This window comes from Phacochoerus africanus, chromosome 2 (assembly GCF_016906955.1).
Source record: "Phacochoerus africanus isolate WHEZ1 chromosome 2, ROS_Pafr_v1, whole genome shotgun sequence".
In the NCBI taxonomy this organism is placed as follows: domain Eukaryota; kingdom Metazoa; phylum Chordata; class Mammalia; order Artiodactyla; family Suidae; genus Phacochoerus; species Phacochoerus africanus.
In genome coordinates, this window is record NC_062545.1 from 196,184,288 (window position 1) to 196,200,310 (window position 16,023).

Consider the following 16,023-nt stretch of genomic DNA (forward strand, 5'->3'; position numbering starts at 1 on the left):
ATCCTCATGGGCCCCTACAGCACTGGCAATTCTCACAGGAGGTAATCTACATAGATTGTGGGTTTCTGGATCTCATTCTGTACAAAGTTAAACAGACTATAGAGCTTGGCTGAAAATTAGTAAATCTCAAATCTCCCCTAAATATTAAAAAAATAATAATTTTTGCCATATAGAGAATTACACGTAACATTTAAATGCTTTGTACTATAATCCAGTAGAACAAATGTATGACTTTTTTGTTGTTTTAATGAGAAAAATTTGAGTTGTAAATACCACAAATAGCTTCAAGTTTCTGTACCAACCCCCACCCCCATGGCCAAACAGTTAAGCAAAAAACTTGAAGCATCACTTTAAATGTGAAAAGTCTTATAAAATTAACTTACAAAAATGGCCCTATCAAGTCTGTAGTTTGGCATTTTCTGTACATTAGTCAAAAGCTCAAGCTAAAATCTGTTTGTTTTTTAAAAAATCAAAGTTTACATTATTCATACAGATTCTGCATTGTTAAAAAATATGCACAAATAACCACATCCATGCAATATAATTTCTTTAAAAATTTAAAGCAATACAAAAGAGCAGACCTAAGTACTGAACAAATATTTTGGTTTTATAACCTGTAGCTCAAGACTGCTAGCTGATTGGAGTCAAATTAATTCTAAATATTTTAAATATGATTGTTTCAATCAGCCAAGGGTGCAGGGGAGTTTCTGAACCATTTCTAATGCAGAATCTGCTTCTCTCTGTCATATATATTCTGCGATGCATACTACTGTCCACTGACCATATTCACCGTATTTTAATAACATGGTCTGACAACAGGTTGACAAAGCACTTGGCTCTTCAAAACTGTAGTTTCCCGAGTCCCAAAACCAAGCACCTAGCTTTGCTGAACTGCTGGGGTGAGTGTGCCCAGATCCCCTGCCCCGAGTCCTGAGAGAGCTCCCTGGTCACTGCCAGAGGGAGGTGTCCGTAGGAGGCAGGTCCCTGGACCAGCGCTCAGGGTCCCTCACAGACTGGTCCAGGGCTGCGGGCCGGGCCTCTACGTGGGGGGCGGCCCGTTGGTATACCTCAGCATGGGGTAGAAGGACCTGGCAAAGTTGTTGGCCTGAGTGCAGCTGTAGTCCTCCACGGAGGCGGGGAGCAGGCAGGCCAGGAGCAGCAGCAGCAGAAGCAGCAGCTGGAGCGGCAGCGCCGCCCAGATCACCCTCGAGAGGAAGGAGCGTGGGGGCCTCGAGCTGTTGGGGTGGGTGGAGCTGGGCACCCTGCCGACACAGGAGGGCCAGGGTGACCGCAGGTTCCCAGGGCAAAACCCATTCCCGTCACCTGCCCCCTGCTGTGTCAAGACAGCTGGCCCAGGACCTGAGGTTAAAATGCAGCCCACAGCCAGGGTTCAGCTGTAGAAGAGAAGCCTGCCCCTTCCACAGGGAAGAAAGCCAGCTTCTCCCAAGACCTTGTCAGAGGCCTTGGCAAGGGCACTGAGGTAAGAGTGGACCAGGGATGCTGTTACCTGCTGTCTGTCCTGTTCTTGTCTCTTCTAGTTCTCTCTGCTCTGAGCTGCAGTGTAAAAATAACCCAGTTAGTAAACTGAAAATAGCTTAGTTCTGCAAATGATAAAACATTCTTCCTTCTTAAATCAGACACCTTCCTGAGGTGGTTTCCTGCCAAGCTTTCGAGACTAGAGCACTTACACCTGAGATTACACCCAAGGAGCGCAGAAAGCATTGGGCTAAACCATTGAGACTTTCACCTTCCAGCCTGCTGGCCTGTTGCTGATGGAGAGATCAGGAGGCCCCTTGAGCACTGTGGGAAGGGCTTCCATCCTCCCTCCCCCCACACTGTCCCAAGAAAGAGTGCTGAGCAGAAGACAGCCTTGGAGCTGGGTCTTTACAAGTGCATTAAAATCTTTGGAGCGAGCCCATCAACAGACTAGCAGGTTGAACAGATCCATGCTATCAGGCATCTCAGTGACTGAGGTGTAATAGTGCTGTCCCCTGGCAGAAGGGCGCTCACCTTGGCTTCAGATGCTGGTGACGATGCTGCTACAGGCTCTTCAGGGTTGGCCTCATCCAAGCTAGGCAGGGATGAGCCCAGGTTCTGAAATCCACACCCAGAGAATTGAGTTTGTGGAAGCAGACTCTGAACAGTCTCAAGAGCATAAAAACATGCCTTCTGCAGGCTCTTCATCATTCCACTGCCCTCTCCCAACCCTGAGCTTTCTTGAGGGAGGGGCTCTTCCTTCTGTGCTCATCCCCTCCCAGAGAGCCTTTCTCACCGTCAAGGGGAGATAAACAAGGAGAGGCTGACCACCTGGGCCCCACATTGGTTATGGGGAGATGAGTTTGGCAGCAGCAGGGAAACAGAAACAGTGTGACAGTGAGCTGGCTGGAGGTGACGCCATCACGTGGCTGGACATGTGTACTCCAGTGGGGAGGGGCCAGACCGAGAGATACCTGCGGAGTCTGCTGTTCCGAGCTGGAGCACATTTTAGAGAAGAAGGTAGACCTATGAGAGTGGTCAGAAGAGACCCACCAGGTCAAGGAGAGGATGAGGGGGCTGTCCCGTGAGAAAAGTGAAGACACAGAGGGACCTGGCTTGTCTTTCATGACCCTAGCCATGTTGATGGGTACTGTTGTTGGTTCTCTCTTACAAGTGACAGCATGGCTTCCAAGAGCTTTGGTCACTTGTCATGGCCACGACACACACAGCTAGAAAGGGGCACAACCCCACTGGGGCCACGTGCATGCAGCCTCCCTCTGCTAGCAAGGCTGCAGCACCGCTCTCCCATTTGCCTCCACGAGGACATCTTCATATTTAAAAGCCACAAAGGGGGAGTTCCCGTAGTGGCACAGCGGTAACAAATCCGATAAGGAACCATAAGGTTGAGAGTTCAATCCCTGGCCTCGCTCAATGGGTTAAGGATCTGGCATTGCCATGAGCTGTGGTGTAGGTTGCAGACACGGTTCGGATCTGATGTTGCTGTGGCCGTGGTGTACGCCAGCAGCTACAGCGCCAATCAGACCCCTAGCCTGGGAACCTCCATATGCCGCAGGTGTGGCCCTAAAAAGACAAAAATAAACGCCACAAGGGGACTCACCTGGCTCCCCTCCAGGGACATTAAGTCCTGGGACACTTGCTCCAGTAACTGTTTGAATTTCTTCTCAATCACATGGACCTTCTCTTCAGCCTCAATGTAGTCTTCCCCATGCCCCTTGGTAAGCAGGCTGTTGGAAATCTCTCGTAAGGAACTTACTTGAGGTTGACGTGCCACAAGCTCCTTTTCCAGTTGCTAAAAATACAGAAGTGTAAAATAATTGCTTACTGAAAGGGAAGCTAGTGTGGCTGGAAGAAGCTTCCTCAGTGCCAGGAAAGGTCCAGGATGAACTCAACTCCAGAACCACCTTCTCCTCCTACCTGCCTTTCTGTCCTTGGACTTGGCATCACTTAGATAGCTTATACCTGACTTACTTTTCATTCCTTCTTGTTCTGGAGGCAACTGCAGTGCTTGAGGAAGTAGAGGAGAGGAGTGAGGGGTGATATGAGAAGACTGAGCCCTCATCCACTATGGCAGGAAGCCAAGGGAAAGTCTGGAGTGGATAACTTGGGAAAGCACAGCTTTACGGAAACCATTTAGAAATAGAGAGGTAGTGGGTGAGTCCGCTTTATTGTCTTGCTTGATGTTTAATCTGATGGCCACTGGACCACATGCACATAGTATTAAAAGCTCAGTTTTGGTCACAAGAGCCACATTTCAAGTGCTCAGTGGCTACCTGTGGCTGGTGGTTGTCACGGTGAACAGTGCAGATGGGGAACATTTCCATCGCTGCACAAAGTTCCATTAGAGCTGCTCTGGATTGTGGGGCTTTACAAAGATTTTAGTACAAAATCACATGTTTTAAACAATGTCCAGCGCTTTGATTAAATTTAAAATATTTAAAATTAAACCAGATATAAAATACGTGAATAAGAATGTCACCTTGAGTGCACATGAGAATATATGTCTCATGTTGGCTTGTTGGTGAAATAAATATATGAAAGCACAACTACCCTCCCAGAGGAAAGTCTGTGCCATGTGGATATAGAAACTCATACAGCTATCCTCCTGGCTGTGGGGCAACTGAACATCCGGATTCCTCCCAAAGTAGCTGTATTTACAGGATACTGCTGAACACCTAGACCCCCAGTTCCTGAGTCTTGAAGACTTCCTGCTCTGGACCACAGCTTTTCACTCCTGCATCATTCCACATGAGAACTGCAAAGGATCCTCAGCAGCCACCACCAGGAACACAAGGACCAGAACACCCTCAGAGCGCTATTTTCAGGAAGGCCAGGTGAGGGCACCCAAGTACTGACCTCCTGAGCAGCCCAGTTGTAGCACAGGACCCTGGCAGGGTAACCTACCATGAGTTCTTCCCGACACACCAGGAGAGCCTGATGGTTCGCCTCTGGGTCACGGATGTGAGCCTTCTGCCTCTGGCTCTCGGCACTTGCTAACCACAGCAGCAGATTTTGACTCAACTGGTGGAAGTCCTTAAAAACAAAGACATGGGGAGTTCTTGTCATGGCTCAGTGGTTAAGGACTCTGACTAGGAACCATGAGGTTGCGGGTTCAATCCCTGGCCTTACTCAATGGGTTAAGGATCCAGCATTGCCCTGAGCTGTGGTGTAGGTTGCAGACGCAGCTTGGACTCTGTGTTGCTGTGGCTCTGGTGTAGGCCGGTGGCTACAGCTCTGACTGGACCCCTAGCCTGGGAATCTCCATATGCCACAGGAGTGGCCCTAGAAAAGGCAAAAGGACAAAAAAAAAAAAAAAGACGTGGTTGCTTTGCCCTTAGAACTGTGAGGGCAGGTGTGCTGGGAAGCAGCTTGCTGCTTCTAATCCATCATCATCGTATGCTCTTCTGGTCTTTATCCAGTGAATAAAAGGGCCAGAGTTAAACTAAATGCCAGGCCCCAAACAAAGGACATCAGGAAAGGAGAACATGCTGGGCATAGACCCAGGACGCACAAGAAGGGTTCTGTCAAGTGAAAAGTGCTGGCAGAAAGGTGGGCTTCAGAATGCTCCACCTGACATCATGTAGGGCCCACACAAATTATTCCACAAATTTGCTAATTTAATGGTCACGCGAGACACCCCGGCAAAACAGGCTGCTCATGGGCTCACGATCTTGAAGATGGAATCAGAGCTAACCTGGGCTGGGCATTTACTATGTGTCAGGTGCTGGGTCAAGGTTACAGAATGTGGTCCCAAAAAGAATCCTGTGAAGCAGGCACTGGAATTATTCCCATCTTCAGATACCAAAACTGAGCCTGAAATATTCAGTGATTGGCCTACAGCCTCACAGCTATTAAATTTAGCTGCAGAGCTGGGTTCAACTGCTCCCTGTTCCAGGGCAAGATAGCTCAGTCACTCTGCTATCCAGCCTTCCTGGCGGAAGGATAGATTGGGGCGGGGGGGGGCGATATTGATGTGACATCTCCAGCCTCCCAGGGAGCTAGCTGGCACCCTCTCACTACGAGCGGGTCTGCACCTGGGTGGGAAACAAATGCAGGGCAAGAAGCAGGTCTCTGAGACAGTAGGTGGGTCTCTGGAAACAGATGGGGAGCACATGCTTCCTAATATGAACCATATTTGGCTGCATCCAAGTGGCCCAATGTCGATAAAAATATCTGCCTCTCCCACCCACGTGGGCCTGGCTGTGGGGCCTCCGGGTGCTGAGTCGGCATACCTGGCACTGCATGAGCGACTGTCGTAAGCCCTCCCTCCAGCTCTCCACCGCCTCCTGGGCCACGTCCCAGCGCAGGCTCAGCTGGCTGACTCGATCTTGGAGCTCTTTGGAGTCGGCACTCTCGGTCTGCAGAAATTCCTTGCTGCTCACATTGACAGAGACCAGCAAAGCCTTGTGGGTGTTAAAGGCTTTTACTATCTCCTATGGCAGAGAGAAGAGACTGGGTGAGGTGCTCTGAAAACAGGGATGAGGATCATTTTGAACCTCAGTGGGGAATGGATCTTCCAAAACCTTCTCCAAGCCACAGCCCCAGATACGAGGGTGACGTCGCCTGTGACTGGCTGGGGAGCATCAGGGGAGGGAGCTGCCTTACAAGGTCACCAGCTTGGCTGGGCAGCTGACGGACTGAGAATGGAGGCCTGACTCCTGGAGCACTGGCTATACCGGGGGCATGAACAGACCCTGCTGACCTCCAGTTGGCTTCATGATGACATTTCTGAATAAGATTAAAAGTCTTCTGGGTAAAACACCGTTATCCTATATTTGCCCCTAATGTCCCAGAAGTGCCATTCTTTAGGATGAAGGAAGGGTAAGCACAAAGTGAAACAGTAGTACATGCGTGAAGATGGCCTGGATACCCCTAACCCCTTCCCTGAGTTCTCCCAGGAGCCCGGGCTCATGTTCCGAGCACCCACAAAGTGTAGGCTCAAGGAGCACCCCCACCCCCCATGGCCCATCAGTTCCAATGGGGCAAGGGCTGACTGTGTGGGTGACAGAGTCTAACCGGGTAGCAGAGTAACCATTTCAGGCCATTGAACTCATCAATAGGTGAGCTGTCCTACTCCCCCACCCTAAATGTGCCACCCCTGCTCCTGCCTGCAAATATTTGGAAGGGTGTTTTAAGCGGCCTGCCATGGCCGCTAGTGCCTCTGGAAGTCTTGAGGCACCTCTGAGGCCACAACTCCCCAGCACTGCTCTGGGCTTTGGGATCATCTGCAGATGCGCCTCTGAAGAAAACACAAGCCTGCATCCGTTTCCCTGCCAGTTACAGACATGAAGCAGAGGAGATGGACTGGTACACACACCATGCCCCAGTCGACCCCGACGCCACTAACAGATCAGACGTGCTCGCCAGCACCGCCAGCACTTACACCCGCCCTCACTCACCTTCAGCCTCTTCACTCGGAGTTCTATCTCCTGCATATCGGAGGGAGGCTCTGCCAACTTTAATGTCTCCAACTCTGCTTCAGTTTTTTCCAGCCAAGTGGTAATGTCGCCGATACTGGAGTTAAGCTGCTGCAAGTTTTGTTTTATTCTGAGTTTCTTGTGAAGTTCTTGTGCTTGGATCAGCTCCCATCTATCAAAGTCACCTGGAATAACAAGCCACCAACAAAAAGAAGCAATCACGCAAGTAGATTTCTCTGCTTCCACCTAATTCAGGGTCACAGTGATAAAACCCATTAGAGATGCTGGTTCCAAGAGGCCCGGGGTTTGGAGGCTATCAACTTCCCTTGGTTGTGGAACAGTATGTTGCCCTCGCTCTGGTTCAAGGCTGGGGCCGCTGCATTCCCAACAAAGGCTGGAACCAGGTGGGGGGCAGCTAGGAGGCCCAACATGTTGCCAACAGGTGCTGTACTCCCCATATGGTGCTCCAGTTCCTGCTGGGTTTTTTTTTTTTCCTTTCTTTTTTTTCCCCCTTAGGGCCGCACCCACAACATATGGAAGTTCTCAGGTTAGGGGTTGAACTGGAGTTACAGCTGCCAGCCACATCAATGCAGGATCTGAGCCATGTCTGCGACCTACCACCGCACACAGCAATGCCAGATCCCTGATGCACTGAGCGAAGCTAGGGATCAAACCCGCATCCTCATGGATACCAGTCGGATTCGTTTCAGCTGTGCCACAAAGGGAACTCCCTTCCTGTTTTGAGGGGCTTTCTCCTTGTATCTGTGAATGATCAGGTCAATGCTACGAGTATGACTTTAGGTTCAGCTGAGTCATTGCCTTTAGGGTCTCCCAAGGAGATGCTTTATCTTCTTCACATCTGATCTTTACATACAAGTGAGGTCACACAAGTGAAAACAGGCCCTTCATCACATGAGGCTCAATTTATCAACATTTAAGGAATAGTTTCCAAAGTAAAGTGAACAGCCTAGGCATTTGTCCATAAATACAAGTCAGCTGATTCTAAAATGACATTGGCTGCCATAGGCCCAGTTCAGCAGTTTTGGTGAGTAACACGGCCCATTCCTAATTAATGTTCCATTGAGCCATGACTTAAAGTAAATGCCCAGCTAACCCAAAACTCAGTCTACCTCTATACCAACTGCCTGATTTCGCCGTACCTGATTGCTGCCTGGTGAGGGGAGCCAAGCCCTCATCTTCCTGCCGGGGGCTGCCATTCAGGGCTCTCGGATCCTCTCTGCCACCACCGGTGACTGGGGACAGCAGCAGCTTTACCTAGATGGGAACACTTTTATGTTATCATCTATACATTTTTTTCACTTAACATTTAATCGTTTATTGGTATAAATGTTCTATTATATTACCAGTTATTGTTGTCCATCTGTTACCATGCCTTGTTTATAAATTAAATTTATCACAGGTATGCATGTAAAGGGAAAAACACAGTATAAACAGGGTTTGGTACCACCTTTAGTTTCAGGTACCCATTGGGGTTCTTGGAATGAATCCCCCATGGATAAGGAGGGATTTACTGTACTTTGAGTTCTATATATTTTTTTGAATTTCTATTTTACTTTTATTAAAGTTGATTTATAGTGTTCTGTCAATTTCTGGTATACAGCACAGTGACCCAGTCATACATACATACACATTCTTTTTCTCATATTGGCCTCCGTCGTGTTCCATCACAAATGACTGGATATGGTTCCCTGTGCTGTACAGCACGACCGCATTGCTTATCCATTCTAAATGCAATAGTTTGTACCCACCAACCCCAAACTCCCAGACCATCCCTTTCCCTCCCCTTCCCTCTTAAAGGCTGTCTAAAGAATGTCTTGGTTCATGTTAACAGGTGAGAAATGATGAGAGCCCTTCTCTTCACAGGGTAACTGGCGGGTAATACAGAGGTGCTTCAGTGTCCGGGGAGCATTTCTAAGCATGCAGAGCTGAGGGCAGAATAAAGCCTCAGCGGAAGCCCAGGGAGGGGGACGTAGGTGAGATGTCAATATTGGGAATAAAATGGCCTGATTTGATTTGAGGCTAACGCTCCTCAAATGAACCATGCAAAAAGAGTTACAAACAATCGTTGAGCTTACCAGACTGTTTTTATGTTAGCACTTTTACATTTGCAGTGTTTTACAAAATTTTAGTTACTCTCCCCCAAGCCTCAGCCACTCTGTGGAGCTGGTTGGCATTATTATCACTGGCAATTGGGAACACACAGAGGACACATCTGTTTCCTACAGTCACTCATTATCAAGCGTTTATCTCTCACTGCAAGTATTGACTCTTCTGTTGTCAATGGGCAGTTGCTGCTGTCCCCGGCTTTTCTGAAAATGTATCTGTTTTAGAAAAAAGTCATGCTTTTCTTTGTATTGTGTCCATAAGGCCTACTTGTGTGGAATGAAAAAAAACAAACCACCCTTTAGATTTGTGGCTGTGCATGTGCGTGCGTGCAGACACACACACACACACACACACACACACACACACACACACACACACAAACACACAGGCTGAGCTTTTGAAAGGGGCCAGGTGAGGAACACAAACTCAGTCACCAAGAGAGGCCAGACCACCTGACCTTGGATATAAGGTAAAGACAAGGTGCTGGGGTCTTTCTCCCAGGGCTAATAGGTCTTGTCCTACACCCACAGAGGAACAGATTGAAAGTGACAACTGCTTGCTGAACAAGAGGAAGGTTTCTGAGTTGGGCACAGATATCCATTATCAAATGACTGGGATCTGACCATGGGTAGGCAGAGTCTTTGCCAACTATCTAGCGATAGTCAATTCTTACACAGAGAGGATACTCTGAGGACTAACTAGTCATGCTCACATCATTTCTGATTTCTCCAAGAGATGACACAGAAAATGTACAAGACATTTTAATTTCAACTTGCTCGTCACTAATTCTCTGTACTGAGAATGATCTGGGTCCAACATGAAATCCCAGGCTGGCTGGCCTCCAGCAGCTGCACAGTCAGAGCATGCCAAGGACTCATGTTGCCTGAGGAAACTGTAACCAAGAAAGAACAGTTCCTGGTATAAACAGCAATAACAAACCAGCTATCGTAGTGATGACAATGATAATAATAATAGTGACCACTTCTGAGGGCCTTCTTTACACCTTCAAACACATTAATGCCAACAATGATGATGTAAGGTAGGCTTATCCTCAGGTTAGGAAAGCTTACGGAGGCAAGGTGAGGTGTTTACGGCCCTAGAGCCTTTACTGGTAGGGCTGGGAGTCAAACCCATGTCCACCATAGTACACTGTCCAATTTTTTTGAATACGAAGTTACAATTTTTTTGTTTTGTTTTTGCTTTTTAGGTCTGCACCTATAGCATATGTAAGTTCCCAGGCTAGGGGCTGAATCGCAGCTGTAGCTGCCGGCCTGTGCCACAGCCATAGTAACACGGGAGACAAGTTGTGTCGGTGACCCACACCACAGCTCATGGCAACACCAGATCCTTAACCCACTGAGCAAGGCCAGGGATTGAACCTAAATCCTCATGGATACTGGTCGGGTTGGTAACGCACTGAGCCACAAAGGGAACTTCCCAATTTTTTGAAAAGGATCTATAGTCAAGGCAAATATAACAAAGGCCTTAGAATGCATGTATATATGTGTAAGTGGGTCACTTTGCTGTACAGCAGAAATTGACAGAACACTGTAAATCAACTATAATAAAGAAAATTAAAAGCAAAGCAAAGGTTTAGGTCAGGGGCAGCTCAGGAAAGCCAGTGCACTGCTTTTCTGCTGTTTGCACGGATGACTAACTCAACAGCAATATCACTGTCACACTGTGTCTACACTGAAAGAAGGTGTTTGGCCAGACACCTATGGCTAAGCCTAGCATTTCTGCCAGAGTTCTAATGAAGTTGGGACAGATCAGAAGAGATACTGTCACCATGGGAAAACCAGCTTCAACTATGCCTGGGGAGTAAGCATATACCACAATCTCTCTTTGAAAATTTTAACTATTACTCATACACATGGGTCATATTCTCAGTGGGGTTAAGACTTACATAGGCTGGTTTGTAAGGGGTGCTGGAATCGGAGGCAATGGGCTGTACATTCCTATCACCTCCCATTTGTTTGTAGCGACGCTTGGCACAGGAAGGGCTGTCAGGCACATGCCATGAGTGGCCTTCAGAAATGGATTTACCTGAAACAAAAACATGCCAAGTGACAGTCCACTCTCTCCAACCAGAGGGTTCATGTTTAGTTACACAAAAAAGGTCATGGGTAACATGGTGCGGTCATAGTATCACATGAGTTCTGCAGCTTTCCTTGCAAAGCATGCACATTTGCAACATGTCAGTATGTTCCAGAGGGAATGAGATGAGACTCATGCAACCGAGCAACACAGGGCCTTCACTAGATGGGTTCATGACGGAACACAACAAACATACGATCTGCTGCGGGGTGAGCAGCCTGCTGGAGCCAGGGTCTAGTGGTGGGGGCTCTGGCAGAAAGGCTGTCAGGGGTGGGGTGGGGCAGCGTGACCATCAGGATGGACCTGGGGACCAAAAGGCTGCCGCTGGCTCTACGCACCACTTCAGGTAGGGATGGGAATGGGAATAAAGACAGAGCTGCACATCAAGAAAAGGAAGGTGTCTTCTCCTGCAGCAGAGGCAACAGTATCCCTACCCCTACCGCCCCACCTCTTCCCAGAAAATCACCGTAAGCAAGGAAGTAATTCCAAACCAAGGCACCATGAAGAAAGCCTGGCCCATGCCAAAGGACTTGGGTTAGATGGAGGGGAAATAGACATTGGAGAAGGCACCATGAAAAACTCCCTCTGCACAGGCCTGGGGGAAAGAGCGGGTGGCGTGGAGACTGCGCTGGTCTGGCCGGGTTTTGTATGTGTGAGTACGGCAGTGCAGATACACCATGACACGAGGACCCAGGGCATGGTGTCACAGAAGGCAAAGATCAGACATGACACGGAGCGAGGTTTAGGATGCAGAGTGGGCCGCAGGATGCTGCCATGTGGAGACACATGCATGGACAGGGGCCTACCAGAAGACGCTTTCAAAGTTTTTGTGGTCATTTTAAGATAGGCCTCAGGATTTTCAGGGATTTCTACATCTGAAAAAGAACAATGTCATTTTCCTCACGGCAGGTGTCTGTAGATGAATGCCCAAGTATTAAGTTAAAACAGTAGAAACATTGTCATCTGGGAGGAAAAAAGTAACTACCCTTTATCTGCTCCTACTAAAAAGCTTAAAAAAAAAAAAAAAGGATTTTTTTTCAGTCAATTCCTGACCATCAGAAGCAGTGGTGGGGGAGCGGAACCGCACGGAAAGAACAAAGACAGTCTACTGATATTCTGAGAAGTCACAGATGAGCCCCTGGGATTCCCAGGGCCATCAGGGAATAGCCTTCGTGTCCCGAGCTGGACTTTGAACATTTTTCCTTTTTGTTCCACTGGTCCTAGGAGTGGGCCGACTCCCAGGGAGTCAGGTGGTCAGGGTCGACGCAGGAAGCCTGGACCCCAGGGGCTGGGAACGTACCTGACAGTGCACTGTAGAAGGGGCCCTCCTCGTCCTCTTCGTGAGAGGAAGAGCCCCCCACGTCCCCTGTGTGATCCCACTCCAGCGGGATGGAGTCCACACTGACTGGGGTCTCACAGCCGGAGCGCTCAGGCCCTGGCGCCGGGGGCACCAGATGACAAAGGGCTGGAGGGGCTGAGGGCTCCTCACTCTCTCCCCGTTTTCGCCAAGAGTCGTCCTGGATCTCTCTGGGGTCCTCCATGTCCGTTTCATTCTCAGAGGCCTCCTTTTCATCTTCCAACCCCTGGAAGGCGCACCCAGTTTTCAGAATTAACCCAGTCATAGCCGTCTGCAATTAGGAGGAGCACTGCAAGTTGGCCGGGCCACCACTTACTGAGAATGTCCACCCGCCTTTCTGAGGAAGCTTTGACAAGGAATCAGGTTCCCGGGCCCTGTGTGTGGTTATTCCAATGCAGACTATCAAGTGTGAGGCCTAGACTCTGTATTTTTCAAAATTCTACTTTCTTTTCCAGGAAAACCTAAAATTTGATCATCTACATGAAATATCTTTATATAAAAATAAGGAAATGGCAAAATTATGGCAGGTTCATCCAAAAGCCAGAAAAATAAAAATTTAAGGGCCGTTAATGTTCTAGATGAAATTCACACCTTCAGGGACCAGATTCTTTCTTTTTACGCCTCAATCTTGTTCAGAATATAGAATACATCCTCTCTTCAGTGACCCTAAGAAAAATGACTGGAAGTTGCCGTTGCGGCACAGCAGAAACAAATCTCGCTAGTATCTGGGAGGATGCAAGTTCAGTCCCTGGCCTTGCTAGGAGTTAAGGATCTGGCATTGCCATGAGCTGTGGTGTATGTTGCAGATGCAACTCAGTTCCTGCGTTGCTGTGGTGTAGGCTGGCAGCTCTAGCTCTGATTTGACCCCTAGCCTGGGAACCTTCATATGCTGCGGGTGAAGCCCTAAAAATAAAAATTAAAAAAAAAAAAAAAAACCTGACTGCAATTGGCTATATTTTAAAATGAGGAAATTGGAGGGCAATTTTTGAGGCTAGTTCACTGAAAAAATTATGTTTCAAGTTGGCCAGTTGGCGACACAAAAATAGAAAAGATGGCCAGTTACGTTGGTCAGTGGTTCCCACTGAAGCTCCTGTCACAGAAAGGCAGTGAATAACATCCTTGACTCCACCTGAACTTCCCAAAGGTCCTTTGCAGAGGAAATATCACAGCTGGTGCTTTGGGCAATTCAAAGGTGAGAACAAAGCACCAAAAAGGCAAAAATATTAAGACAGAAAAGGAGAAGGCCAATATACCCCCAAGTCACTACAGGAAGCAAAACCAGAACAGTCATCAAGGTATCCTGGGGGCAATGACAGGCCAGAGTTGCTCTGTGCTCAGGAGCCTGTAGGAAGTGGTAAGAAGAGCAAGAACTCCTTTCCACTGGGAAAGGGAGCTTCCAAGTAAGTACTGGCTCTATATTGGTAACAGTGAAAAGAACACTTTGCAACTCACCTTTTTCTTTTTTTCTTTTTAAGACTGCACCCTTAAAACATGGAGATTCCCAGGCTATGGGTCAAATCGGAGCTGCAGCTGCTGGCCTACACCACAGCAACACCAGATCCGAGCCATGTCTGTGACCTACCCCGTAGGTCACGGCAATGCCTGATCCTTGACCCACTGAGTGAGTGAGGCCAGGGATCAAACCCACATCCTCACAGACACTAATCAGGTTTGTTTCTGCTGAGCCACAACAGGAACTTTTTTAAAGCAGATTCAAGAGACAGAGAATAAACTAGCAGTTGTCAGTGGGGACAAGGGAAGGGGAGGGAAGTAAAAGGTGCACACTATTAGGTATAAAATAAGCTCCAAGCATACACTATACAGCATGGGGAATATAGCCAATATTTTATAATGACTATGAATGGAGCATAACCTTTGAAAATTGTGAATCACTCTATCATACACCTGTAACTTACATAATATAGTCCAGCAACTATACTACAACAAAACAAAACAAAACAAAAAACAGCTCTTGGGGGAGGGGGAGGTGCAATGAGATGCACTGGGAGTTTGGGGTTAGCAGATGCAAACTATTATATTTAGAATGGATAAGTAACAAGATTCTGCTATATAGCACAGGGAACCATATCCAATCTCCCAAAATAGACCATGATGCAAAATAATATTTTTTTAAAAAAGAATGTATATATAGCATGAAGGAGTCACTCTGCTATACAGCAAAAATTGGCACAACATTGTAAATCAACTATACTTTTAAAAAAATGACACAACATTGTAACTATAATTTAAAAAAAACCCTCAAAAACCCTCCCCCCAACAAAAACAAGCTTTTTTTTAACCATAAAATAAATCACTGTTAATCATCACATAGTATGTTTCCCAATTCTTTAAAAGAGTCTAACATCAATTTCAGAGAGCAGAGGAGGCCCGTGTGGGTGGTGGTCCCCTTACCGGTCCAGGGGAGGTGAGCCTATGGTGGAACCGGGAGACCCTGCCAAACACCTCCTGGCAGTAGCGGTGCAGCTCCTCCAACTCATCCTCAATCACCACGGCATCCAGGGGCTCACTTTTCTGAATCAGCTGCTCCCCAAAAACGATGAGCTGATCAATCTTGTTGGTATTTAATGTAATTTCCTGCTGGAAACCCTATTTAGAATATGGGACACAAAAAGATTTCAAACTCAAGCATCATCATTTTTTAGCTAAATGACCATAAAGAATTAAGAATTTTAAATGATCTGCCATAGTTGTGGCACAGGTCGCAACTGTGGCCCAGGAACTTCTATGGGTGTGGCCGAAAAATAAATAAATAAATAAGGCATGATTTATTTTAAAACAATCGTACATATTTTTTTTTTCTTCCCTGTTCAGGGCACTGACTTTTTCAATTAAAATAATTTCAGGAGTTCCCGTCGTGGCGCCAGTGGTTAACGAATCCGACTAGGAACCATGAGGTTGCAGGTTCAGTCCCTGCCCTTGCTCAATGGGTTGATGATCCGGCGTTGCTGTGAGCTGTGGTGTAGGTTGCAGACATGGCTCTGATCCCACGTTGCTGTGGCTCTGGCATAGGCCGGAGGCTACAGCTCCAATTTGACCCCTAGCCTGGGAACCTCCATATGCCGCGGGAGCGGCCCAAGAAACAGCAAAAAGACAAAAAAAAAAAAAAAAATTTCAAAAGTTTGACATGGATGGACATCCACTGTCACTGGGTGTGAGGAACAGGCTTTGCCTTATTGACACTTGGTGGAAACAGAAAATCTCCCATCATCCATCTCCAACCCTCCGACCAGCACTTGTTTGGGCTGACACAACAGTGATGGTCATTGGTGCCATTTTATCAAGGAAGGCAACTTCCATTTCTCAACCTCTTAAAAAATCTAGCCACAGAGAAAATTACAGCAATTGAAGTGTAACACAGACATTTGTGACAGTGGGAGAGAAGACATCTGTGTCTGGCCCCACTCTTTTTTTTTTTATTTTGACTATACACAGTGGCATTTACAAGTTCCTGGGTCAGGAATTGAACCTGAGCCATGGCAGCAGTCCGAACCACTGCAGTAACAATGCTGT

The 16,023-nt window shown here is 47.5% G+C and overlaps 1 protein-coding gene across 5 annotated transcripts in view; it reads right to left on the bottom strand.

The window, feature by feature from the left end:
* Window positions 1-228: 228 nt before the first annotated feature.
* The window catches only part of SYNE2 (spectrin repeat containing nuclear envelope protein 2), a 356,033-nt gene continuing 340,238 nt past the window's right edge, over window positions 229-16,023 (bottom strand). For 2 of the 5 annotated variants that reach the window (XM_047767510.1, XM_047767514.1), the window contains 12 exons: window positions 14,905-15,099; window positions 12,436-12,763; window positions 11,942-12,010; window positions 10,945-11,084; window positions 8,072-8,186; window positions 6,894-7,096; window positions 5,727-5,927; window positions 4,399-4,527; window positions 3,095-3,286; window positions 2,011-2,094; window positions 1,508-1,554; window positions 229-1,262 (listed from right to left, as the gene is read on the bottom strand). In XM_047767510.1, coding sequence (XP_047623466.1) covers window positions 1,040-1,262; window positions 1,508-1,554; window positions 2,011-2,094; window positions 3,095-3,286; window positions 4,399-4,527; window positions 5,727-5,927; window positions 6,894-7,096; window positions 8,072-8,186; window positions 10,945-11,084; window positions 11,942-12,010; window positions 12,436-12,763; window positions 14,905-15,099 — 1,926 coding nt within the window. In that variant the 3' untranslated portion in view covers window positions 229-1,039. The remainder of the gene's footprint in view (window positions 1,263-1,507; window positions 1,555-2,010; window positions 2,095-3,094; window positions 3,287-4,398; window positions 4,528-5,726; window positions 5,928-6,893; window positions 7,097-8,071; window positions 8,187-10,944; window positions 11,085-11,941; window positions 12,011-12,435; window positions 12,764-14,904; window positions 15,100-16,023) is intronic. The other 3 variants (XM_047767511.1, XM_047767512.1, XM_047767513.1) reach the window with 3 other exon arrangements.